The following is a 27,183-nucleotide window of genomic DNA, read 5'->3' as shown; positions in this document are numbered from 1 at the left end:
ATGGTGACAGCCTTATACTGGACTCTGGTACCTACAGCAATGTAATGACTGCCACATGAACTGTTGTGACCAACTTAATGTGCTGTCATGAAAAGCTGTTTGCCAAACATCCAAATTTCCTCTGCTCAAGTCACAGCTTGGATGGGAGGTAACAACCATGATCTTCAGTGCAGACAGCAGTGGCTGTGGGCAGAGCAGGATCTCTGGAAGCAGGGCCCTCCAAGCTGACAGCAAAAGCAGCAGTACATTTCAGGGCAGAGAAGGGCTAGTTCATGTTCATTGCCTCTAGACTTCCCTGATTCCCCATAGAGACAAGTGGGATTCCCTGTCTGAGAGGCTGGAGATGGTAGGACATGGTGTGATTGGAGACTCACTGACTCCTGCACTCAGAGGAAAGTTCGGGGCAGGAGGTGAGCAGAAGAAAAAAGAATGAATGTCTGGTCTTGGGATGAGTGAATACAGATGAACAAACAGACCTTAGCCAAAGTGAGTTAAAATATAAGTAAATAGATGGTGTCTTGCCAGTTTACTCCACTGAAGTCAATGATACATGTTGGTCTCTGTATGCACGGGAGAAAACTTCAGACTGTAATCCTGCCCTGACCTTCTTGCAATTCAATGCACTTAATCACCCCACCAAGAAGGACCAAACTTTCCAGAAGCCCCAATTACCTGCCAAGAGCCACTCCTAGAGAAATGAAAACCAAAAACTGTTCCTCTTTGCACAGATGGATTAGCGCTTGGTGCTCCAAGGCAGTGAGCCAGCAGAAAGCCTCAGGCAGCAGAGCAGGTATGGCAGTTCTCTGCTGATGGGGGATTCATGGCAGGGTGCAAGATTACCTGCACAGAGCACCATCATGCCACCAGCATTATGGAGGGTGAGAGATCAAAGCAGTGAAACACATAAAGCTCACCTGAAGAGCATCACTTAGCAGGTTACTGGGGCTGGTAACCTGCTCTCCTCTCTTCCTCTTGCTCAACACACAACACGCCACTGGCAATGGGCAGAGGGCAGGGTTCAAGCAAGATATGTTCTGGGGTTTTATTATTTTATAGCTCAATAGTTAATAATAGTTGTGTAGCTGATTTAACAGGGGTTCTGGTGTTACTTGACTTGCTCTAACTAAACTGAAGCTCTTAGACAAGGCACTCACTGAGTACTTCATTGCAATACTACTAAAACTTGTCACGTACCAGCCTCCTCTTGTGAACTTCCAGAAAATGCTCCTTCAAATACACTGAATTATTTACAGCTTAACCCTGCCCCCTCCCAGTGCCTTGTGGAGCCCTTCCTTGGGGACCAGAGGAGTTTGACTCACTTGTTAAATTCACTGTTAACATTCACCATTAACGCCTTTATGCATAGCAGTACTGACAAATGTAAGGAAGAAAGGTTCATCTTCAGCCAGCTTAAACTATTCTTCATAACCATGATTTGCACAAGGAGACCACTCACAAACAGGTCTGTGTCCTTCCTGCAGCATGGCGGTGAGTCCCAGCAGCAGGAGCCCTGGCAGCAGGAGAGTGCTGCTGCATGGCACGCAGCAGCCGGGCTGGGGTGACCTCAGCAGCTTGGTGAGGTTGCAGACTCCCCACACAGCAGATCTTGCCTGACCCCATGATAAAGGTCTGATTTGCTCTTTCCTGTAAAATCAATGCTTTCTCAGAAGGGTCTTTCCAGGTGCCCACTAAGGATTGCTTCAGTATTTTTAAAAAGGATCTCTTGAAAGCCCTATTCCAATAGGAGGAGAAAACCTCATTATTCAGCATGAAGCTTTTAAGTTTTTCTAAGCAGATCCTTTTAAGCTTGTCAGTGGGTTTTACTTGGCCACTCACACCCCCTCAAACAACACATGGCTACTCTTCTCCAAGCCTGATCACTCCTGCATACTGGAAACCTGGTGTCCTGAACTCCAGACAGCCTCCTCCCTCCCTCCCTGTCATTCCTGTCATCCCTCCCTCACTCCTGGCACAGAGTGGATTTATGGTTTTCCACACTTATCCTTGAAGTTAAATTTAATTTTTAAAAGCTCATTCAAAATTTTACCTACTTGATTAAAATCTTGGTCTTACATGGCAGAAATTGTGAAGTTGGGCTTGGCCTCCTCTGCCAAGCTCTCCCTTGTGAGGTCTTTGGGTTCTAATAATGGAACAGTATTAAAGTGCTATAATTTGTGATGATATAAATAAAACCTGAAAATAGATGTTGTATGCCAGGCTTTCTTTCCATGGAGATACTAGAACTGTGTCTCTTTCCCCCCATTGCCTACTTTCATCATCAGAATTTGGTGCAACTGAAGCTTTGGTCCATCTGTCAAATTTATTTCGCAACTGGTCAGCAAGTTCAAAAGCTTTTGGTGGAATCTGTCAGGCTTGACAAGATGACTGCTTAACATTCATTTTGTTAGAGAACTGGATAAAAGACTCTATGGAGGTATCTGGATGGGCTGAATTGATGGACCAAGGCCAGTTGTGAGGCTCAACAAGGCCAAGTGCTGGGTCCTGCACTGGGGTCACAATAACCCCATACAAAGCTAAAAGCTGGGGGCAGAGTGGCTTGTTCTGTTAGGTCTTTTGGAAGACCTTAACCAAGGCTTACTGTAAACCTGGGGTAACCTTTTCTCTGTTCAGGTGCCATGAGTTTAAACTTGGTTTAGGTTACAACTTTTGTATAGCAAACCATCTTCAAGGCCTGGTAAGAAGCTGAACTGCAGTTTTAGGACAAGATGATCAGGAGTGCTGCTGTGCTGAAGCTCAGTGATTATCAGTTGATCAACAGTGCACCTCATTGTTATTTTTTTAATTCCTGTGAAAATCAGTAATGACATGCTGACAATACACTGTATGACTATGGTCTCATAAAAGACTCAAATTAGAGTCCTTTGAGAAGAAAGAAGAAAAACTTGATTCATTGTGTTCCACACACCCAAATATTTATCTTATCATCAGATTACTTTTCGTGGCAGTTTTTCAGGTTCTACAGACTTTGGTGGATTTTCATGTGAAATTACTAAAAAGGCACACTTTTTTAAGAGGAAGCAGGTTTCAAACAAAATTGCTGGCAACTGTGTTAGCCCCCCCCAGTTTCCCCCCTCTACTACCACTGGGAAATGTGGCTGACTTTAATATCTGTAAGTTTATTTTTCTCAGACTGTACTTGCCAGATCACCATCTGTCTAGACACTGTCAATTACTAATATGTGTACTCAATGCAAGTGTCAGGGTACTCAGTATTTTCTTTCTCAATATTTTTGTGATTAAATTTACAGGCAGAACAGATCCAGCCCACTATATTCATGTTTGTCATTTAAGGCAGATGTCAAATTATCCAAAACAAATTGAAGACCTTTGCATCAATTCAAAGTACAGAAGTTGTGATAAGTACCCTGAACCTCAAGGATTTTCTTGAAGGTTGTATAACAGGAACAATCTTTTCCTTGGGTATCCCCTCCACCCCACCAAAAAATCGGTAAGGCGTGGGAAGGCCACATCCACTGGGATAAATCAGCTAGTAAGAACCCCCTAAAGCTCCTGATTATATATACTCTTAATGAAAACTGGTTGTAACTGATTATTACTTTCATACCCATTTATCAAATTTCCTTTCTATGAAGGGATTTGTGTCTTTTACTCTACACTAAACCACTGAATCCTATTCCCCAACCCTGAGGTGCCTGCTCCTCAAGTTGCCTTGAAAGCAAAAGTCAGCTGTTTGCGTGAACACTGTTTGAGTTAGGAGGGAACGGAAAATGGGTTCAGGGAAAAAGGAGAAAAGGGACCAATATTTTGTAGGTTTTTTTTCCTTGAAATATGCAACTGAGAGCTAATAAAACTTAATGCCCCTATAAAATACCTTAATTGGCTGTCCCAGGTTAATAAACTCTGAAGTGTGAAGTACTAGAACTAAACGAAATTTCTTATCAGCATAGATAGAAAGGAGCTGCCTGAACTCTCCTTGCAATAAGAAACCCCTACAGTATCCTCTTAAAAATATGAGAAAAGATTGCTCCTTTTTTCTCCCCAAAGACAGCAGGTGATGCAACATCAAACTTTGGTGGAGATACACACCTGCAGCTCATGGGTTCACCTCTCTGCTCTCACTGAGGCACCCCATTCACATCCAAATTAACCAGTTTTACAGGGGTTCGGGGGAGAGATATTTGTTATGCCTTATTAAAGCTGTTCTATAACAAATAGATTACTTGCACATACTGGGGGGCAGGATGTCCAAAAACCCCAAAAGCATGTCTGCTTGGTCCTGGCTGGGGCCACCAACCTCGCCCCAGCAAACAGACTGAACAGAAATGTTCAGAGCAGGGCAGGGACTGCAATGATGACCCCCTGCTTTGGGAACATACACTCTCCAAGTGGCAGTGGTTAAACACACTTCAGTGCATCATCCTTCATCATATAGGGATGTTTTCCCTTTACATACTGGCTGCCTCAGATCCCATTTGGAAGCCATGATTCTGTGATTCAGATAATTAAAATCCCTCCTAAGAACTGGCCTTTCTGTTTATTCCCATTCAGTTGTGTTATTGTGAATGTCTTCCTAGTGCAGAAACCCCAGGAGATGAATGCTTGCTGGGCTAAATGTAATGTGTAACGACTGCTTGGTCCATTTCCTCCATTTTTCCTGGAATATGCTCAAACTTTAAATAAGTTGTAGGGGAAAATAAATATACTTAGTTTATGAAGTACAAAGAAAAGCTTCACAATGTAGCAAGCCACCTCGTGGCACAACAGCAACAGTGTGCACTGCCCCAGAAAACACAGGAAGCTGCATCCCAAAGCTCTTGTTTACTACTGAGCTGCAACAACCTGCAGGGCCCTACCCCAGAAATAAAATAAAACTAAAAATCAATCAGGCAAACTCCTTTTTTAAAGAAAGTTTACAAACTAAACCAGGTAGAACTTTTTTTTAGCAACTTCAGCAATCTCTTACCCTCATGGAAGTAGAATTTACTTCCATACTACTTAGAATTTACACATTTACTTAATGTGTAAATTTAGTATGGCAATGTTGGTCATGATGCTTGTATGTAAGGGGAAATTCGTTCCTTCAGAAATAAAATGTGTGGAAAAAAATGTCTACTCATCTTGGCCTTTCACATTAAAGAATTATTTAATTTGGCAGGGTTTAATAGTCTTAGTTTCCTTACCTCTGCATCATATCCAGCTGTTTCTCATAGAGCATTCTGAGGCTAAATTAATAAACGTCCTACAAGGATCTTCAAAAGATGTCAAAAAACTTGCAGTTGCCAAGGAAGGATGCCAATCCCAAAAGATGCAGCAATGTTGTCTTCAGAAGCAGTCATGCTCCATGATATTTTTCTATTCATACTCTGAACATGTGTTCCATAAAGTCGCCCTATACTGCACAGCTAACACCTGTCTGTTACTGCCTTGAATGACAGGTACACACCAGCATGGTGCACCTTCCAGATGGGCCACCCTACCAGAGCTGAAAGAGTTTTAGCTAAGAGAGAACGCCACTTGTACATATCCTCAGAAGTTCCATTCAATAAAACAATCTTATCTCTCTTCCCAATCCTTTGTTCCAGTCGATATTATATAGGACTTCTGGCTCTAACAGTTATTTTAAGGGCTCAGGAACTAGACTCTGGACAGGCCAGAGGCAAGACAAAGCACTAACTGTTCCTTTTAAGCAAACAATTATGCAAGTCATTTTAATAAGCAAGCTGCTAGTCTTAGCATAAAGGACAAAGCTTGAATCCAGACTGAGCAACAATCAAATGGCAACCTTTTGATTTCTCCACAGGTGTTAGTAATACTAAGTAGCATATGTAACAATAATTTCTGAAATCCAAACTTTCACAAATGCATAGAAGCTTTTATGTTTTTCTCATATTGGACCGTAAAAAAATGGTGACGCACCTCAGCAGTTCAGCCATTTTAACGCCAACAAAAGTTTCCAAATACACTGGCACACGTTCCAAGGGAACTCTTTTGAATTAAAAAAACCCCAAACAAAACAGACTCTATTGTTCTCTTTCATTAAATAAAGAAACTCACGTAAACACCACATGTTTTTTTAAATCCTGACCAGCTTGGCTTAGGGCTATCAAGCAACTCAGCTGAACTAGCAGCTGGACAATGTCTACCTGCTGGTCCCTTGCTCAGGGTGCTGGATTCCACCTTCTCTTTACACACAAAGGTTTAACTGGTGCTAATCTCCAATCAGACTGAGACAAATCAGCATAACATCTGATCACCTGAGCGTCTTCTCTACACAAAACTGTGCACTCTGCTGTCTTTAATTCAATGCATAGAAAAGATCCACAGCTCTGAGAATGATGTTTCTGTCACCTTTTGTAGCCCTCCTCCCATTTTTGTAAGTGAATTTGTCTCAACTCCTTCAGTAACTCTTGGGAAAAAAGACTGTATAGGTGTACACCTTATTCTTTTAGTCAAGTTACTAATACAATTAGTAAAGGACAATTTTACACCAGTAAACTAGTTATACCAACTAATGTCATTATATGATAATGAAAAGGACAATGAAACTAAATTATAAGAACATAGAGCCTCTAGTAATTAGAGCCTTGGACTACTGAAAACACTACACAGAATGAAGGAAAAGCAACTAGTCACCAATTTTTTACTGAAACAGATGCTATTTTAATAGATGCACATAGTAACAGTGCACATATACAACAGTAATAGTACCTGCTCATTAACCAATTCAAAACACAAAACTAGCTTGACTCTTATATCACTTAATGCAAGCAAATTCATCACAGCTCAGTCTCATATATAGAAGGATCACATAATTTTCTTGGTGAAGGAGTATTTCATATAATCTCAAAATAATCATTGCTTGAGACTTCTGTTGAATCAACATCTCAATTTGTAACTAGCCAGCTTTTCCTTACGCCCAGACTTACACATGGCCAAAGCAAAGAAAAACAAAATGTCAGAAGAAGCAACTAGGTTTTGGTATGAAAAGAGCTCTGAGTTAAAAGGCTCCTCTATTACATCCAACTTGCTTACCATACAAGAGTGTACCTCAACTAATAATCAGTATCATCATCTGACTCTTGTGGCAAAACTGACACTTCTCAGCAGGCAGAATCAGACCTTTACCTTTCACCCTCAACAAAAAGCGTTGCTAATTAACAGATTTTCCTGTTTACAAACTTTGCAATATTTCAAAACATGAAGCTGATGTTCTAAGCAGTTGCTTTTCCTTTGAGCAATGAGCACACACAATAGACTCCTTATTAAACATTCTGTTGTATGAAGTGATAGTGCAACTGCAGTCTAAGGATGCAGACCAAAGTCTTGTAGGCAGAGCCTTATTACAATAGCTAGAAACATGAACTTTCAGATGTACACATCCTTATTGAGAAATCATGTACCTGAAAACTGCTCTACTTTTCTCAGCTAACCTGTAAGGAGTGTAATAAAAAGTCGTTAAGAGGTTAATTCTACCTGTCAATCTTGTCTGGCATGTAGTTTATGCACGGTAGCTCATAACTAATACCATTAACTCTATGAAAATATGGATTTCTTGGGAAAATAAAAAATTGCAAGGATTGCACGTTCAAAATCATGATTTATTGATGTATTTTTTAATCATGTAGCTCCTTGCAATGATACAGTTTATAAATTATAGAACAAGTATAGTTCTTTCCACAGCTTTCACATTTTAGTCCTCCAGTCCAGATCAGTATTTTGAAACAAGATGATCAAAGGTAAATTATGCAAAATGGCTTAAAAAAAACTACACTAAAAAGCTTCAGTTCTTCCAGGATCCAAGATACACACATAATAAGCAGCATTACAATGTCTGCACTACACCCCCAAGCGATATATGCAGGAGAAGCAGCGTACAGTACCTGCATCACACCTCAAGGTACACTTCATGATTAGCAGTACACAGCACCTGAACATCTACAGCAGCCTCCAAATTTAACTTAGTAAAACAAATGCTCAAAGGGTTTACAGCATGTGTGGCAAGGTTAGATGACGGGTTGTAGCACGTTACAATAGTGTCCAAGTGAGCCCTGCTTACCTGTGCATTCACACCAGGCCAGTGCACGAGCAGTACACACCAGCATTTCACCCCTGCACTGTGACACTCTCCAAGCAGGGACACGGACCTGCAAACTCATCCTACAGTACACGGGAACAACTCATTGCCCATATCCCTCTCCCTTCCACGCACATCCCATGGAGAAGGCAGGCAGGCTCCACTGAACTTCTACCAAGATCAAATTACATTGAGGAGCAACTGACACCACTGCATTGGTGGGGATGTACCTCTGCAGTCAAACTTTAAACTTCGTGCTTGCTTGCCCTTGATTGTTTTTCCTTAAGGTTGATGTTGACAAAATGCCATATCTTAAAGGCAAACAAAATTAAGTTTAATTTAAAGAAAACATTTATTTGAAGTTCTTTGAAGTCACACAGTTTAACAGATGACAACTTTCTCCCTTTCATATTTCAAGTCTTCACCAGAGACCATACACACTGTCCCATGGACAATGAGATTTTCCTATTGATTCCTTTTGAACAAATCAGTGTCTAGGCAGATGAAGATTCACATTTTAACCAGACTAATTTAAAAATAGTTTTTAAAAAACCCCAACACAACAAAACAAAACTTTGTTATCAAATTCTTATCACAAATAAAAGGTGTTTAACACTCATAAGCTTGATCTCAAAACAAAATCCCAGCCATTCACAATCAAATAGAACATACCGCCTTCAAAAAAATTCCCGGAATTTTAAAATGCTCCAAATATATACACATTTATAACTTAAGTGCTTATTAGCTACAACCTTTTACTCATGCAAAAGTTGTGAGAGGAGAAGGAGTTTCTTAGAGTGGCTTTTCTGAATATGCAGTAAAACTCTTCACTCGTGCAAAGAACAAAGGGGTGTACATTTTGTCAATGTCAAAAGTAGTAACAGCTGTCTCACCAGTCGATCTGCAAAGAGCATTGTAAAAGTTAAATCAGACATAAGTTGCTGTTTGAGTCCCTCAGTAATGCAATCACGTTCCATGGTACAGTGTGTGCATCAAACTACAGTTGGAATAAAGTGTCTTTTGTAATGCCTTGTTCTGAAAGCATTTGAGTACTGGCTGAATCACACTATACAGAATTCATTTCTACTTTCATATCTAAGAAACCACTTTCCCTTTCCACTCTTATTATGAACTCTAAGACGTGAGTAGTACAGAAACTTCATGAATGAAAAGAATGTCTGCAATATGCACACTTCCTCATAAATTAGGTATGACAACATTAGCTTTTACAAAACTGATTTTTCTGTTTATGGAAGTTACCTATACTCCCAACCATCAGTAGTTTATTTCCTGTATTTTATATTTCCTGTATATTCTCACAGCTCAACAGCTGAGCTATGTTCCTGTAAAAACACTGAATATAAAGATTAAGAACACTGGAAGACAAGGCCTAAATCTACCCTAACTGCCAACATCAAACATTTGGAAAGCCAACTTGCCAATAATTTGGAGTGTCAGGTGCAAGAACAGTGGTCATGGCTCCTGCCTGGTTAGTGATCAGAACAGCTGGCCATATGCCCATATTTCTGCACTGCTGAATTATATATCTTAATGAATATACACTTTCCCTCACTAACACCACATTAAGTCATTCAACCCTGATTCAGTTCCAAAATCAAACACTCTGAATAAATCCTTTAAAAAGCTGAAATACTGCATTTATACTACTTAGGAAACCTCCTATTATCATTAGAACAGGTTACTAAAATCTTGGGATTTCTTTACGTAAAAGTTCAAATTAGGATATTTTGTTAAAGCCACCTAAGTCTCAGACTCTTTACATTTTTTGTGCTTAGTACTGGACAAATTAACATCACTTTTAATTCTACAGTTTAGTATCCTTCTTAGCTCCTGTTCTCCATTCACTTACCTGCAAGTGATGTGACAAGAATGATGTATCCACACAAGTTTGTTGAACCTCTGGCGCCCACTGGAGCACAACTGTAGTCCTACATGGAAACTGTGATCTGTTTCTTGAGCAGGAACTCGGCGGAAATACCTGTATTTGTGGTAATCAACTGGTTTCTGTACAGAGAAATAAGAAGTTTCATGACCTACAAAGAACACATTGTGCAACTATTTATCCTGAGTAATTGTGAGACCAGACTGGTAAAACTCTTGATACTTAAAAACAAGTACTACTGTTCCTTCAAAATACATAAATGTGTATGTTAATGATGGAAGAAGTTTTCAGAGAAAGCAAAATAAGCATGGAGGACACCACCCAACTGTGCATACTCACTGTAACACTTCTTACTCTTCACAGGTTTCTCTTGACTAGCACTTTGGTAATCAGAAGAATGTGTAAGTAAGTTAATCAAATCATTCATAGTTCAATTAACAAATACTGCTTATTTAGTTTTACTAAACATAACTGCACACAGTCAAATCTGATCTTAGAAAAGGACCTACTCATCCTTCTTTTGTGTTAACAATGGTGACACCTAATAGCACCACACCTGGAAATAAAGCCTAAGGGGGAGAACAACTGTTTAAATGTGAACCAGATATTTATTTGCCTTGAAAATTTATTACAGATCTGGGGACAAATGTAAGAGACATCACTGAGGTTATTTATTTATATTTTATTTTTAAACAATTTTAAAAATTAAATTAATTTTTTAATCCTTTGGTGTAATGCAAATCTTTGGGTCCCTTAAAACATTCAGTCTGAGTAAAATCTTGTTAGGAGCACCCTCCTTAATCCATTTCTCCTCTATTCTATTTTTCTACCTACCTCTTCCTTCTTCTTCATTATTACAGCAAATACTTTGGTTTGATTGTCTTTTTCCTGGGAAAGGCGATAATGGCCAAGCAAGATTGCATCTGTTCTGCATGGTTAAAAAGAAGGATACTGTCAAGGACATAAAAATATTCCGTGTCTCAAAAGCATGATGTTCTTGTAAGACAAATATCAGCAATGAAACAAAGACTGACTACATAGCATAATTATATAAACTATTTCTTATTTCCATTCAGTAAAGGCTCATCAATGATATTAAATGATGAAAACATTTTGGGAAGTTGCTTCTAATTTTCCCAAACAGGACAGTAAAGGTAGGTTAATTGGTTCTACCTAGCTTACTGCTTAATATTTACAGATTTCTGGTGAACAGCTCAAACCTGTTTTGAAGTTGCAAATTGTTTTCTATGTTTTTATGTGCAAACATCAAGAAGTAATAATTTCGACATAACCCAATGAAATCTTTATTTTCCTTCAGTTAAGGAAGTATGAGAAGGCAGTCAGTAACCAAATAGTATCTTTAAAAGGACTGTTCTATCTACGTGCCTTAAAAATTTCAAATCACATAACCCACAAATTAAATCTAATTACAATATCAGGACCCTAAAAGGAAAGATATCTTTGCATAAACATCAAAATTTTTTGTAGTTCTTAGGAGAGAATTATAAACATCTATAACACAATATAAATAACATTGTTTTCCTAAGCCAGGATATAGAATCTGAGACAAAAGTAAATAGAAATTGCTAGGTAAAAGCAAAATGAAAACAGTAGAGCCAAATTCTTTATTTCAATAACCTTGTGTTTTTCGTCCGCAAGCGGGGAACTATAGATTGAGGATCTTCAGGAGTTGTTAGCATCATAACTTGACCATCTGGAAAGAATCTCAAATACCTGCAAAAACATAATTACACAATGCAAACCTAGAAAATACATCCTTTTCCTGTCTTTTTTTCTGTTTGTTTGCTTCTAAAATCACAGGATGTCACCCAGAAGGATTTAGGACTTAATTAGTAATAGCATTTGAAAACACATTTCTTCATACATAACAGAAAAAAAAGAGATCAGAAATCAAAAGAGAGTGATGAATATTGAAAGAGGAAGTTATGAAGAGTTACAAAGTTTTGTCACCTCTACCAAAGCAAGGTGCCTACCCTGGGATCAAAACTGACCTCAAGTTTCTCCATTCCTAGCATCCACTGAGACCAATGCAACAAAATCTGTTACAGTATCAGTACAGAATTAGCAACGTCATATGGACTTTTTCAGGTTCTGGAATCCAACTGATTTTTACAGGACTGAAATACTGTGCAGATGTTTGAGACTACAGCAATAGCCATCAGGTTCAATGGTTTCTATGAACAGCTTCCAGCCTCAGAAGGGACAGCAGAATGAAACAATAAATGCTGGCAACGGCAAGACGAACAACAGCAGAAAAACAGGCTGAGGAAACAAATGGCAAGGCATTTACATCAAGTTGAGAAAGCCCAGCCTCTTGAGTTTTACAACAGATTACACATAAGCTAAACGACTAATCTTGAACAATCACATGTATTTTCTTTGCTGAATTCTGTCATGTGTTCTATCAGAAATGTAAAGCAAAAGTTGTTTAGGGAAAGAAATCTGCAGATGAGTATTAACTGTTATACGTGTTCAAGCTTTAGCCACATTACATGGTTTAAGTGAGGATGAAACATGTTTCTAAGCTCATTTCTAATTATCATAATAAATCCTATTTCTAAAACCTATTCTCAAAAAATACACGTTGCTTTACACACTGTAGCAGCCCCATTCAGTTTTACAGAATGATTATTGTCTGTGATAGCCAGAGGTGGATTTAAAGAACTAAAGAGAGAGAAACATTTCACTCACTCATTGTACTACAGCTCTACCTGTAATATTCCACTTGGTGCCATGCTCTATAGAAACCATCAAGAGACTGTTCTCCTTGACGTATGTATTTTGTCTTGCTGACATATACACCTACAGAAAAGGAAGATATATGAACAAAAATTAAGAACATAAAATATTTATGATGAAAAACCAATAATCTAAAACTTTTGATAAGCTTTTGTTACTTAAATACATGGAAGTTTTTATTTTCATCCCTTGCACCTTTCCCTTCCCTTTGCAGATATTCTACAAATTCAAATGCATGGACAAATTCAGATTAGGTCTAACAACAACAACGTCATAAACATCAAACCCACCTGACTGTTTCTGTCATGGCTACATACATAGTTACAACTATTTCCAGAAGTACTGCTTACCATCAAATCGAACGCGAGGCCTTTCCAAAAACATGTCCCTCCAAGACGCATATGGAACAAGTTTATTGCAGCTCCTGCCCCATATTTTCAAACAGACTTGATGCCAGATTTCAGGATCTCTAGTGAAAATGAGAGAAAAGTAAACCCCATAACTTCCCTACAAACCCTGTTTAGCTTTTATATATCAAAGTAACACTCCCTTACTTAGTTTGGATGCAACTAAAAGAACCTTTCTCAAACAGAAATAGCTCATAATTTAAAACCTTTGACTAATTTACTTAATCCTGGAGTGTTTGAAAGCTTTTTCCTCTTCCAGTGAAATTTAAGAACAGAGTGTCATTTTCATCCTAGTACAGAACCACAACACTGCAGCACACTGGCACTTCTCTATGTGGCTGTATGAGCATGACAACATAACAGACCCTATTTTGGAGACCTGAAACTAATTTGCAAACAGGGAAGAGCAAGTAATAGTTTCTGCTAGATTTTTTATTACAGTAAAGTCATCTATCTCACATACAATTTAATAGTCTATTCAAAAACTGATTAGCACTGTGAGGAGCTTAACATGAAAATGTCCATGGGAAGGAAAAGCAGGACATACTCAGTGCAAAGAGAAGCTTCACTCTGGATAAATTATCTACAATACCTGGCACAAATGTAAAATCCTCGACAAACAAGGGATAATTGCTCCAATGATCTTAGATCCAAGTCACTTGAAACCACCCATCGGAAAATGTACATTAGTACTTCCATAGGTAATGCTTAAAAGAGAAAAGAAATCCTTGTTAGATGCAACCCGTAAATCAACAGGTTATTTATAATTCCATGTTCGGCTTTTGACTATCCATTAAAAAATCCTACTTTTCACACTGTAGCCCAATGCCAGAGAACAAAAAAAAAATTATCTTTAACTTAAAAGGTCACTATAGATTAGATGTGATATCCATAAAGAATCCTTTTCAGCCTACTAACTTCTGAAGCAGACATTGTGATTTTTTGAAAGTTTTCATTCTGCTATAAGAAAGTCGGTAAAAAAGATACTCTAACACAGGACTGGCTGGAAAGCAGAATATAAATCTAGAGACCAACATTGCTTCTCAAAGGACACATCTCCTGAGATCATTTTAGAGTACTGTCTGCAACATCTTGTCTTTATTGGCAAAAAAAGAAAATACATTTTCCCAAGTGTACAATGCACCAGTTATTAAAATAAAATAATTTTTTAAACCCTATTTTCTTTATGTTTTGATTTGCTTCACTTACTTCATTTTCTTTCCTTGACCAGAAAAAAGGAGATCAGGCCAAGATTTCAAAATGCAACTGATAATTTAGGATGCAGAACAAAAGTATCTGTTTTTAAGAAAGGTCATAGCTCATATACACTCTCTACAATTTAGATCTCATAAGGAAGTCTCGGGATAACTGTCCCAGAACTGAAGCACTGGAAGTCATTAACCTTCAAAAGACTTTCTAGCTTTGTTATATAGTCTTTCTAAACCTGAAAACACACTTGTTGCAAAAATCTCATACAGAATCAGATAAAATCAAGACATGTGAAGATGCATACCATTCACAGAACAATTGTCTCTTACTCACAGTTAAAAACTGTAATACGTATTTGCAACCAAAACAAAAGAACTGGAAGGAAAACTGGAATACACTTACTTCAGCAAGTCATTCCTAGAAGTTGCTACTTTTAAGTATGCCTCTGATCCTGAAAATTCTACTCAGAAATACTACACGGAAATAGCTTGTGTGATAAAGACAAGCTCTTGTATGAGAACAAGATTTGTTTACCTAGTTGATCATTTTTTGTCCTTTGTATCTAACTATACCAGTAAATAAAGAGATCATGTATGCACTTCTTCAAAGGTGGCTTTTGAAATAAGGAGACAAATGTTTTCATCAAGTGAAACGTCTATATAAATTCTGCCTCTCAACTCTTACAGTGTATCATAACTCATACCTGAGATATGGGTCTGGCTGACATCAACTTCAGGCTGACAAAGTTTGACTGAAGATTCCTGAAGAGTTAACTGCTGTTGGAAATCCGTCAGGAGATCTGCCATTTTGTCATCCTCTTTGTTATCCTCAACACTAGAAAAGGGGCAATGCCAACACTGTAATATTGGACAGAACATACCAACAGATGTCCTCATCTTGGCATCAATCCACTGCCTTACTCTCATTCAATAGAGTTGTTTCCTGTGTGTTTTTAAAGCAATCTCATTTCATCATACAATAAAGCAACTACTGAAATATGATCAAGTTCATTTAGATGTTGCTGGAATGCCTCTGACAGTAACAACTGGGTTTTTTTCATTAAATTCCCATCCCAGTTTTTTTTTTGTATTTGAGAGTTTTTTAGTGAAGTCACTGAAGAATTTCTTGACCCTATGAAAAGAAAAATCTCATCTTGCACTTTGTCTAAAATATGGCATATGCAGGAAATAAAGTGCCGTTAATGAAAAGTTGTATTTTGTAATCCTTCTCATATAATGTAAGATATTGGAAACAATTAAGGATTATTTTTCACTCTTGTGTTATTCACTAAAGAGTGATCCTTGGTGGGTTTATTCAACAACAATGAAGGAAAACTATTTTTGTACATATTCTGTAAATAGGCAGAAATAATAAATTTCAGGAGCCAGAACAAGATAGAAGAATGAAAACAATAAGCTTGCTACTCATCAGTAAACTTGAAGGATTACTAAGTGATAAAAGAACATTACCACACTGAAAAAATATGTCTAAATTTAAGTTGTATGTCATAATAAGATCTTTTAATAGCTGCCTGCTTGCTTGCCCCAAATAACCAGAAACTACATAAAACCCCTTAAGCGCACCACAAAACACCTTTTTTCCCCTGACTTGGTATACAAGCCAATTAAGAAATCTTCCAGTCACTTTTTAATACTATTCAATTCTACTTTAAACAAGCTAATAGAATGAGCTGAGAATATAAGCAAGCAACTAGTAGACCTACCAATGGGTTTTGAAGTATCATAGAGAAGACGATTATGTTTGGGCCTGCCATAACTAATACTACAGTAAAATGTTGCACTGAACATATCTTCCTCTATTTTGATGAGTACGATGGTTGGTCTCAGTATCTACAGGCCACATTGTAAACTGTTTTTTCAAATTTGATTGTGTAATTTGTTTTTTCTCATTAAGACTGTATGAAAAACCTTCAACAGTAATTCAGAAAGCACAAACACCACAACTAAAATCTCTCAAAACAATATATCTCTACAAATACTGCTTTTAACCAATTGAGACTACTGGTTGTTTTTCCATCACTGCCACATAGTGCCGGGAACAGTACAGCAACACTTAGAAAACTAAATAAAAATCCACAGATTTGTAGAATCATTTAGGTTGGAAAAGACCTCTAAGATCATCAAGCCCAACCATTAACCCAGCACTGCCAAGTCCACCACTAACCATGTCCCTAAGTGCCACATGTACAACATCTTTTAAATACCTCCAGGCACGGTGACTCAACCTCTTCTCTGGGCAGCCTGTTCAAAGTGCTTGACAACCCTTTCTTCGAAGACATTTGTCCTAATATCCACCCTAAAGCACACCCTGAGGTCATTTCTTCTTGTCCTGTGCTTGTCATTTGGGAGAAGACAGCAACCCCTACCTCAATACAACCTCCTTTCAGGTAGTTGTAGAGAACAGCAAGATCTCCCCTGAGCCTCCTTTTCTCCAGGCTTAACACCCCCAGCTCCCTCAGCTGCTCCTTGTAAGATCTGTGCTCCAGACCCTTCACCAGCCCCATTGCTCTTCCCTGGACCCACTCCAGCCCCTCAATATCTTTCTTGTAGTGAGGGGCCCAGACCTGGACACAACACTCGAGGTGTGGCCTCACCAGTGCTGAGTACAGAGGGACAATCACTGCCCTGGTCCTGCTGGCCACACTACTGCAGATACAGGCCAGGATGACATAGGCCTTCTTGGCCACCTGGGCACACACTGGCTCATGTTCAGACAACTATCAACCAGGATCCCAGGGTCATTTTCCAACATGCAGATTTCCAACCACTCTGCCCCCAGCCTGTAGCTCTGTGTGGGGTTGCTGTGACCCAAGTGCAGGACCCAGCACTTGGCCTTGTTGAAGCTCACACAGTTGGCCTTGGCCCATTGATCCAGCACGTCCAGATCTCTCTGCAGTGCCTTCCTACCCTCCAGAAGGACCACTTCCACCGAACTTCATGTCAGAGAGTCTTAATGGAGTAGAGAAAGTGATGATAAAGAAAGAAAATAATCCTATGAAAACCAAGATTTTTACATGACCATAGTGCATGATCCAGTAGTTTTCCTAGTGCACAAATGCACAGCAAAGATTTCATGCCAGCAACACATTCAGAAATTAAAATAATGGATGTAAGTAAAGCACTTAGCTCATCTTGCACTGTTTTATATTAAGTCAACTGCTGCATTGGAGCTGTACTGTTCTGGGGCAACAAGACTGAGCTAGTAATACCACAGGGACATGATTGTGCTTTCCTCTTTCAGTCTCCATTTTAAAACTCTTGATTTCTTGATGCAGCTATCAGCAGCACCAATGGCTGCTATGAGTAAGCAAGTAATTGGGAAGCTGTTTCATAAGCTTGTCTACGTTTGGCTGCAAGGGCTGTAACAGAAGTTTTGGCCCTCCTTAAACAGATGTCTGGGGCTCATGTTACACCAACCATAAGCCACTACACACACATCTGCTGTACTAAGGCTAGGGGTATTCTGATGCCTGTAATGATGACAGACTAGACTACTCAGATTGCAATCTTTGAGCTTCTAAATGTATTGCTCTACTGAAAATGCTCTCATTTGGCTGTGTTAGCACAAGAACAGATTATTCCATCGTTTAAGTAAGATGCTTATTTTGTACTATGAAGCTTTGACTAATTACTCTTTTTGCCATCTACAACTTTGTAGATGACCAAAAAACAAAACGAAGTGACTGATGCTTTTTTTTTCTTAATTAAGTAACAACGTAACTATTTGTAATCCTTCCCCCTGAAATCAGCTACCTCCAAACAAGCCTGTTATCATCTTCAAAAACTAAAGTCAAGTCCTCCTTGGACTAATACATCTGTAAATGTTCTGTGAAGCAGTCTACTAACTGAGATTAGGTAAGTTTTCCACATACTAAGAGACTTAAAACTGCATGTTACAGAGTATTGATATCCTTCAGAAACAAAATGCCATGTTTCGGTACTCCTATGCTACTAATCCTACTTAATCAGTAAAATTTCATACTTACCACCTCTTTCCAACTCCATCGCCATCTGGGGACCGTGTATAGGTGATCTTAAACTCTATGTCAGGTACAAGCTGCATGGCTAGACGATAAAACTTGATGGCTGAAAATAAAGGTTTGATGTTCAAACATATCTGATACCCATACTAGCTTATCAAAGCAAAGACTATTTTCAGAGACATGGTTTCAGCTAAAAGCACTAAAAAGGTGGAAAATGCCTTTGCCTAAGAAAGCTTATTTAGTCTAAACTGTTAGGTTTAAATTCAATACAGAAGAGAGGAACATTAAGTACCTATTTTCAAAACTAAAACCTCATACACTTTTTCAGAATAAAGAGTTATCTCAGATGTGTTTCAGCTTTTACAGATTTATGTTATTTACCACAAATTCAATTATGGACTAGAAGATTTTACATTAAAACATTACAAGTCCTGATGTTGCTTGTTACCCAGCACTTCCACGGATTTCTCAACAAGCTGTAAAGATTTTAGACAGAAGATCCATAACTAGCTATAAGTTAAATGAAAGAGAAAAATTATGCAGGTAGCTTAAGTCCCTGGTATAGCACAGACAGGCATTCAGATATATACAACACTACAAAGGTGAGAATGATGAATAAAATATTGTTGCAACTTTAAAATTTCAACAATAGATGCAACATATCAATTTCTCTATGGAAACCCCTGGGATCTAAAGAAGGCACAGAAGCAAGCCACTCAACACACTGAAGGTGAGGAAAGCAGCCTTGTCACAAAACTATGGGATGTGAAGGAAAACCTGACAGATTGGGTTTTGCACGCTTTTCTCACACACAGAGAAAATACTTCTGCCTCTTGCACTACAAAGATCCTACAAACACTGAGTAGAGAAAGGGGTTCAGGAACATCACTGTGGCAACAAACTGTTATTTAAGCTGCAGAATATCTTTCTTCTGAGTCAGCTCTGTGAATCCTTCTTAATTTAAATGAATTGATTGTATGTACACTAAATCTATTTTAATACCAGTATTAAAATCATGTATGCATGCATATGTTTCTTTGTATTCCCGCATCATGACACCAAGATCAGACGGCAATTCTTCTTCAAGCTTGGACTCTTAAAACCCAAACTCAAATAAATCATCAATAAGTGTGGAGCTCAGAATTTGTCTAGTGAGTCTGAGAAACCAGAGTTTGAGGCTAGTAAGTGTTCCTATTTCCTTGAGTTCATGTCAGGGCCAGTGACTGATAAATAGTATCACTGGCTGCTGAGGATGAGAAATACCAGCAGACACAGATCAGTCTCAACGTTAGCACTTAATATTGCAGACAAGGCCTCTACTGTACTTAAGCAAGAACAAGCTGCAGCACATAACTGTCTCACAAACATCAGGTATCAGCAGATTTCAGAAGCAGGTTTGGATTCTGGTGACCTGGGCCAGGTCAGCAAATAAAAGCCTGGTCTGAAAACAGATGTCCCAACATGCGCTCAGTACTGTATCTGTGTCTGGCATAGGACCGTGCCTCTAAGGTCTCACATAGATCTATGTGCAGAAACAGTACAGTTTAGTTCTCTAAGTCTCAAATCAAATTCAATTGAGAAAGATGAATTCATATTCATGCAATCCAGACGTCTGAAACACTTTTGTGAATGGAACTCTGTTAGATATTACTATTTCTCTGCTGCTATGTTTAACATACACGGAGTGCACTGAAGCAGATGAAGCAACAGCTTTCATTTTATATACACAATGGTTAAATAGACTGCTTTCCTCACCTTTTTTTTTTTTTAATTTACTCAGAAAGAACCTTCACAATCTACTACATGATTTCCTAAATATGTTACCAGATTTTTAGTTCTGACATACTTTTTATTGTGCATTTAATCCTATACCAAACACCCACCATATCTTAGCCTAAAGTAGTTTTGCCCTGTAAAAACATGTAACAAATTAGAAACTGAGACAACTAATTTTATTAACTACAGGGGACTCATATTTCTCTCAGTTAATATGAAATATGAAATAACAACCAGAAATCCTGAAAAGGAAGGAAAATTCCCATGGTGGAGTAGAAGTTTTGTATTCAGCAGGTGGCTGAGTTCAGGAGCTTCCAGAGTTCTCTCAGATTTTTATATCTTAACTTATTTTGCAGCTGCACTTTAAACACAGTGGTCAAACCCTCTGGTGGATGAGCAGGATGGCACATACGTTCTGCTTCGCTTTCTTTCTCGCATGTAAGAAATAGAAAATTGATATCTCCACTACTGACCTACAGGACTTGGAAGTCAGGACAGACTTTTTACTCTCTAGATTCTAAAAACTAAATATGAGAAAGAAAACTTGAATTTCCATTTTTACTAGTGCTGATAGCAAGAGTGCAGGTAAGCAAGCTAGGCACCTTAAACATTTATGACAAACCTCAAAGACTACCAGACTTAAACATTCACTTCAGGAATTCTTGAAAAAGCTAATTTAGCTGGATGTGTTAATTAAAAAAACAAACAAAAACCACCAAACCCAAACAGCACCTTAAAAAAAAAAAAAAAAAAAAAAGCACCAACCAAAAAAACCCACAACCAAACAACAAAGCATTCCACGGATTAAGCAGTTTTATTCTCAGTGGAACAATGAAGAACTGTGAGCACAGGAAATACAGTACATTTCCTTGATTAATTATTATGCTAATTTCATGTTACAGAAGTAACGTAAAGAAGCATTCTATATGAAGAAGCAATCTAGTGCTCCATTAAATTGCAGTATTTCAAGATACTGTTATTTTCCCTGAAAGCTAGAAATTCCTTCCTTGATATCACTTTTAGCTTTACCTCAACCTTAGAACTGTGATACGATGGTTCCTTCTATAGCATGTTTGTTTTCTTTTTTGAATAACAGAGCTCTCAAATGACTAGTAGCCTGTAGTTTAAGTTCACTGACACCATGCAGATTTTCCCATAAATTAGAGAGTGTTAGATTTTTCTGCAATAAAGGTGTTCATTGTAGACTTCCATATTACCTTCATAAAGGGCCCCATTTTGTTCTTCTTCCACTGCCTTCAGGAAAAGTTCTTTTGCCTGCACAATAAATTACACAGAGCACTTATTTAATTCCTTATAAATACGTATAAATATGACATAAACGTATTTATAAGGATAACGATAATATACAATAACGATATTTACAATATAAATAAGTGCAGTATCACTTGACTTAGAATTATTTTTTGATCTTACCTACTGTACCCTATGACAGAGATGAACAAAATAATTCCATAAATAGATAAGACATACTCATGTGCTACAAGACAACCGAAATTTCCAGTCAACAAACTATCTATATTCCTGCTACTCGCCCTTTACCTACAGTTTTTCAGAAAGCAATTACAAAGGTGACACCAAGGCAAACATAAAGACTAGAAAAATCAGTGTAGAATTATAAAGACATTTAGTATGGAGACAACAAGATAATAACCTCTGTTGTTTCTCCAGATTTAATTCAGCATTAGCTTTTAGAATAGTTATACTGGAACAGTAATACAGACAAATAAAACCTCAAAATTATGCATCTTTTTCTGTACCTTTTCCTCTTTTGCTATCTCCTGTTTTCCCCTGGCATCAACAGACTTTAGTCCAGGTCCTCTTGACGATGCTCTGCATGGCAGAGGTTCCAACCCACTAGAACTCACACCTGGGGCAAGCTCGAACATCCACTGAGCTCTGAACATCTGGAGCTCTGCCTAAAAAACATTATTAATTTTACCTAGTATCACATATTCAGACAGTATATCTTCTGAAGAGACATTATAAAGTACAAACACAAAAAAGAATTTCAAAACTATGCTTTACATTTCCATGTCTTAGATGGCTTCCGTGAATTTAGGCACAGAGAGTCAGCAATTGTTTTATGGTAAATTAAAAAAAAAAAGTGCACAAGTGCTTGTTCAGTCTCACTCAATAACAAAAGTGCTTTTTTCTGGACTGTTCACCTCAGAAGAAAAACTGGTGTTTCAAGAAGTGGTTGTTAGTACTATGGTTATGACCCAAGATTCCATAGGAAACTGTTGTTTCCAGACATGATCATGTTTGTTCTTGTTTATGCAGAATTATCATAAGCAAGAAGTCAATTAGCTCTTAAAATCAAAATTTAGGAAACCTAGTTTTTTGTACACAAGCATGGTAAGCTCTCTGACAACCAAAGCAGTCATTTATATATTACACAGATAAGACCTTACTCTTTTCTCTTTTAAAAATTATGGACTATGCTCTGTGAAACAAGACAAGTTACAATTCTCGCCATGCCTCTTTTTCAGCATCTTTGAATTACACTTTACACGTCTCTTGCAATCATCACAACTTTTGAGGAGCAACTACACAGAAATCTAGTCTTGTAAAAGAACAGACTTTTCTATTACACTGCTTTTATCAGCTTTCTGGTCCAGTAGAGAATAACAACTTAAACTGGAATTTGATCCATACAGAAACAGCTGTCCAATTCCTACAGTTCTTCAAAGAAATTCCAGATCTGTCATAAACTTTCTTTTCATCTACACAGACAACTGAAGACTGAATTTGACACTTGAAACACAATGCAAAATTTATCTCACTTTTGGAGGGGCAGAGAGATTAAGTATTTGTCAGATCAACAAATGTGTGGTGACTAAATGAGGATACGTGATGCAGCTTAAATCACAGCAGTACTATGTTTGTAAAAACTCACTAGCATGGGAGACATACCTGAAGATTTGCTTCACCAGATCTTTCACTGTCATCAGTTCTCACCAAATCAGTGTGACAATCTTCTTCAGCTTCTGCCTAGTAAAGAGCAGTCAAATGTGATTATAGGGTCTGCATAAGTCCCCACAGCATATTCACAAAGCACAACTGTCATGGACACACATTTAAAAAAAAAATTAAGCATACTCCCCTTTTGATGATAAAAATTAACTTTAGAACTACTGAGATCAGTTGTACTTCCCTATTAACTCAATGAAGATGGGTTTTGCATTTTAGACAGGTTAATCCAACACAGATTAGTTGTGTATCACTTGAAGGCTTCCATGCTTCAATACAATGGCACACCTGACTAAATACACTCAGTATCTACGTCAAAGCATAGAGCAAAAGCTTCAGTATTAAACAATAATGTGCTTTGTTCCACAAATTAAAATTTAATCACTATCTTCTCTTTCTAAAGATAACCAGTAGTTTTGATTTGTTTAATATTTGCAAGAGCACAAAATGCTTTGAATAACAATAGATATTTTATATATACATGTGAAACTAAACAAAAAATGTATTGGAAAATAAAACAAAAAACTAGCATGAGAGCTTGACAGCTGGTTTTATTTACAGTACAGCTGTGAGACAGGTTAAACAAATAAGATCTGAAATAAGACCTTTGACTAAACTTAACATGGCTCTACATAGGAAGTTAAGCCAGCTAGTTTAAGAGGAAAACTTAAAAATACGCAAATTATTTCTCATTGTGAAATATACTGAGATTTACAGTCTACACTAAAACAAAGGAAAACTAATTCTGAGCATCAGTGACAAGTCACTACAATGACAACAGCAAGATGCCAGTAAAGGGGAAAAAAACCCCAAAACCTCAACTAAGACACTTGTTTAAGGTTCTTTCTGCAGCTGAAGAAAACCAGTTTTTCTGCTATTCTGCACTGAAATTCACACCTGTAGTTCTGCAAGTAGATAATGCAAAGTGAGATTACAAGAAGGCAAACCTGACATTAAGATTATCACAACTACATACAAGAGTTTTATTTCCCACTCCTTTCTATTGTACACAGTGCTCAGAGACTTCAAGCAACATTCTGTCAGTGAGATCTACCAAGCTCTCAAAAAGAAATCTCTACCTCCTGCACAGTCAAAGTGCAAAAATCAAAGCATTCTTGTATTCAGAAAAATTATACCATTTTTACAGCATCTGGAAGTTCTGATCAAACTACAGAATACTAGCAAGCATGATGGGAAGGCAACCTTTAATCTCTTTGTCTTGGTGACAAGCACCTCTATGGAGTTTGCTTATGTCTTCAGATTCCCCAGCAACCACAAATTTACTGGCTTGTCATCTGTAAAAGTGTTTTCACTGATGTCTCAGATAATTTATCATTTACAATTGATAGACATGGTTGGTTGGCTAGAGATAAACAGATATTGCATCTATTTCTACATTCTCATGTTTAATTTCTGTACATTTTTAATTTCCCAGTCGAGGAAACAGGTGAGCCAGAACACTACAAAACACCATTAAATCTGAGCAAGGAGGAAATAACTTGGAAATTTCATGGGCTTTGATTCCAGAATTTAATTGCAGAGAGTTAATGCCCTATGAGTTGAGACAGTCCTATCACATTATTAGCATCCAGGAATATTTTGTAGGCAAAGCACAGCCAGCCTAGGAATGAGCTAGCTCTGAAATGGGTGTCTGTAAGTGCATTACTATGGCACTGGGCTGACAGAAATAAGGCGTAAGTCTGTGCGTAGTGCAAGGCCTCTGGTTTGCAGCTGAATTATGTCCAGTCAGCTCTCCAGTCTGGGCAGAATAAGCCTGGTTTTATCTCCAAAATGCAGAAACTAGCAATTTCTAAACTAAATCAACACACTATCTTCTTGTGCATAAAGGAACGCCCATTAAAACCTTTAACTCCTGAATTCTGTAAACAAACTGATTTAAGCGTTGAAACTACTTAGAAGGTTAGGAAGCTGGATGAAGTTTACCTCATTCAAAAACTTTTTATTTCGCTAATATGTTCAACTCTTGATTTTCATCCCCTCCTCTCTGTTCAACTGCCCTATTTCTTCATTTCTGAGTCACAGTCAGACATGGTAGTGGACCAACTGCATCCAAAATGTCATTTGATGCTCTTTAAAACCTAAATATGCTCTCAACTCAAACCAAAAATACTATGAAGACTTGGCCCACAGTCTAAAAGCTGTCAAAAACCATCATAAAAATGCTTATAACCGATGTTTTGACTTTTGCCATTACCTTCCCTATATTTTACGCATGTGTGATCTGCAATCTCTCATACCTCTCAAAAGTCTGTCTTCTGGCAGTGGTAGCAGCCTAAGTGGCCACACCTCTAAATTTACTGGTAAAGCAATTAATTCACATTGCTACTGCACAGAAATGAACTGGAAAACTGATGTCTATTAACAACCTTTCCAGTATTTATTTGACCTGATGACACCCTACGATTTTGCTAGGACAAATGAGTAAACACAGGTACTGTGAAGCAAGGACCTTCACCTGCAGACAGCTCATGAGATCACACCTAAAGCACTTTGCAAAGTGTAAAAATTGGCTCCTTGCCCCCACTCTGACAATACCTGTGTTGTACTTATAGTTTATAAAATTCACAACACTGTGCTCTGACTGCTACTTAGTGGATAAATCTAGACTGTGCATCCTTGTGCTGCTGGGCTTCCTCCTGATACAAGTCAGCTGTCACATGGAACAGTGACTTCATCCTGATTGAAAGCAAGACATCGTAGTGTGTACTGACTGATTGGCTTGATTATTTTCCCTGAGAAAAGCAGTAGTCTGTCAAGCCACCAAAAGGCAACATGTCAAAAGTAAACATCTGAATTAGGCTGCAACCTGTAAAAAATGAAGTCAGCTGAATAGATTCGATTCTGATTTGCTTGCAAAGCTTTAGAAATCATTTGCCAAATGCAGAACTAGTTTATTTGCACAGTTGAGTTTTGTTTTGCAATCAATAATTGCATGCTGATTTCCTCAGAGTACATTAACTGCTTACTAAACTGTCTGTAACATCACGTCCTTTAACGGTTCTGATCTCTGTTTCAGCAAAATAAAACCAAGATCAGAAACAGTTCAAAGATGAGTGTCACCAGTTGAACAGGGCTCTGTGTTACGTGTGAACCACACAGAACTCAGGGAGGAGCAAGCACGGCAAAGCGAAACAGTGACTGTCAGCTAACATTCCTCTTGGTTTTATAAAAAAATGAGAAAGCCGCCCTATTTTTCTGTAAATGTGGTAGAAGCGACACCGTATTCAAAAATAAGAGCTTTTGTAACCGTGGTGAGACATTTTAAGAGCTCCTGTGTGATATAAATGGTTTAACTTTGAATGACTGAGTTCTCATCATGGATACTTGAATCCATATTGAGGCGCCGTCAATAAAGCAATACTGAACCAAGGAGTATTTCTGATATGTTAAATAACAACTCAAATAACTCGAGTCCCTGGCCCACGGAGCCCTTTAAATTACTGAGTGACTTTAAGCCACCACATTTTCGAGGGAAGAAAGGGAAAGGAAGGGCACGCTCCTCTGTAATGACACAGGGATTTTGTTACGCGCTCCTACGGAGAGCTAGATCGCTCCACAACCAAGCAGCCCCACTGATCAAAATCCTCTGCGGGAGGCGGCCGTGTCTCGCCGCGGTGGGGCGGGATCACGGCATGTTTCCCACAAGCATCACTGGGTGCCCCGGGGCGAACAGGCGGGCAGGGCAGGGCTGCCTGTCAGCAATTCGGCCAGGGGGCCGCTCCCACGCACACACCCCTTATCCCGGTCCCGCCCGGCCGTCCCTGCACGGCGGCCGAGCCCCCGCCGCCCGGGCCCGCTCACCATGCTGCCGACGCTCGGGCGGCGCTGTCCCGTCCCGGGGGCTCTGCCCCCCGGCTTGGTCCGTGTGTCCTCCCTGCCCGCGGGGGGCACTTAGCAGAGTTCTCGGTCGGAGAAGCGCACCACGCAGCGGGAGTCCCTGCGGGCCCTGCGGACGGCAGCCATCTTCCCGGCGAGCGGGGCCGGCGGCGGGAGCGGCGGGACACGGCCCGGGCGAACCCGCCAGGTCAGAGCGCCGCCTCCCGCGCGGGCCGCTACG

At 38.7% G+C, this 27,183-nt stretch overlaps 1 protein-coding gene across 1 annotated transcript; it reads right to left on the bottom strand.

The window, feature by feature from the left end:
* Positions 1 to 7,559: 7,559 nt before the first annotated feature.
* FBXO9 (F-box protein 9) lies at positions 7,560 to 27,113 on the bottom strand. Its single transcript, XM_048296382.1, has 13 exons — positions 26,928 to 27,113; positions 23,049 to 23,126; positions 21,893 to 22,051; positions 21,332 to 21,389; positions 18,342 to 18,441; positions 15,039 to 15,169; positions 13,719 to 13,833; positions 13,070 to 13,188; positions 12,692 to 12,782; positions 11,598 to 11,693; positions 10,794 to 10,887; positions 9,927 to 10,081; positions 7,560 to 8,957 (listed from the first exon to the last, which is right to left on the bottom strand). The coding sequence occupies exons 1-13, from the start codon at positions 26,928 to 26,930 to the stop codon at positions 8,849 to 8,851; spliced, it is 1,308 nt and encodes a 435-aa protein (XP_048152339.1). The 5' UTR covers positions 26,931 to 27,113; the 3' UTR covers positions 7,560 to 8,848.
* Between the last annotated feature and the right edge of the window lie 70 nt (positions 27,114 to 27,183).

This window comes from Corvus hawaiiensis, chromosome 3, assembly GCF_020740725.1.
Source record: "Corvus hawaiiensis isolate bCorHaw1 chromosome 3, bCorHaw1.pri.cur, whole genome shotgun sequence".
Taxonomy (NCBI): Eukaryota; Metazoa; Chordata; class Aves; order Passeriformes; family Corvidae; genus Corvus; species Corvus hawaiiensis.
The sequence above is the reverse complement of the archived record's forward strand: the minus strand, read 5'-3'. Positions and strand labels throughout refer to the sequence as shown.

Excerpts from the sequence above, each read along its gene's own strand:
- FBXO9 (XM_048296382.1), bottom strand. Across the intron at positions 12,783-13,069 it reads GCCTCGCGTTCGATTTGATG|GTGTATATGTCAGCAAGACA; the intron begins GTAAGCAGTACT and ends CCTTTTCTGTAG. Across the intron at positions 10,888-11,597 it reads TTGCGGACGAAAAACACAAG|AACAGATGCAATCTTGCTTG; the intron begins GTTATTGAAATA and ends TTAACCATGCAG.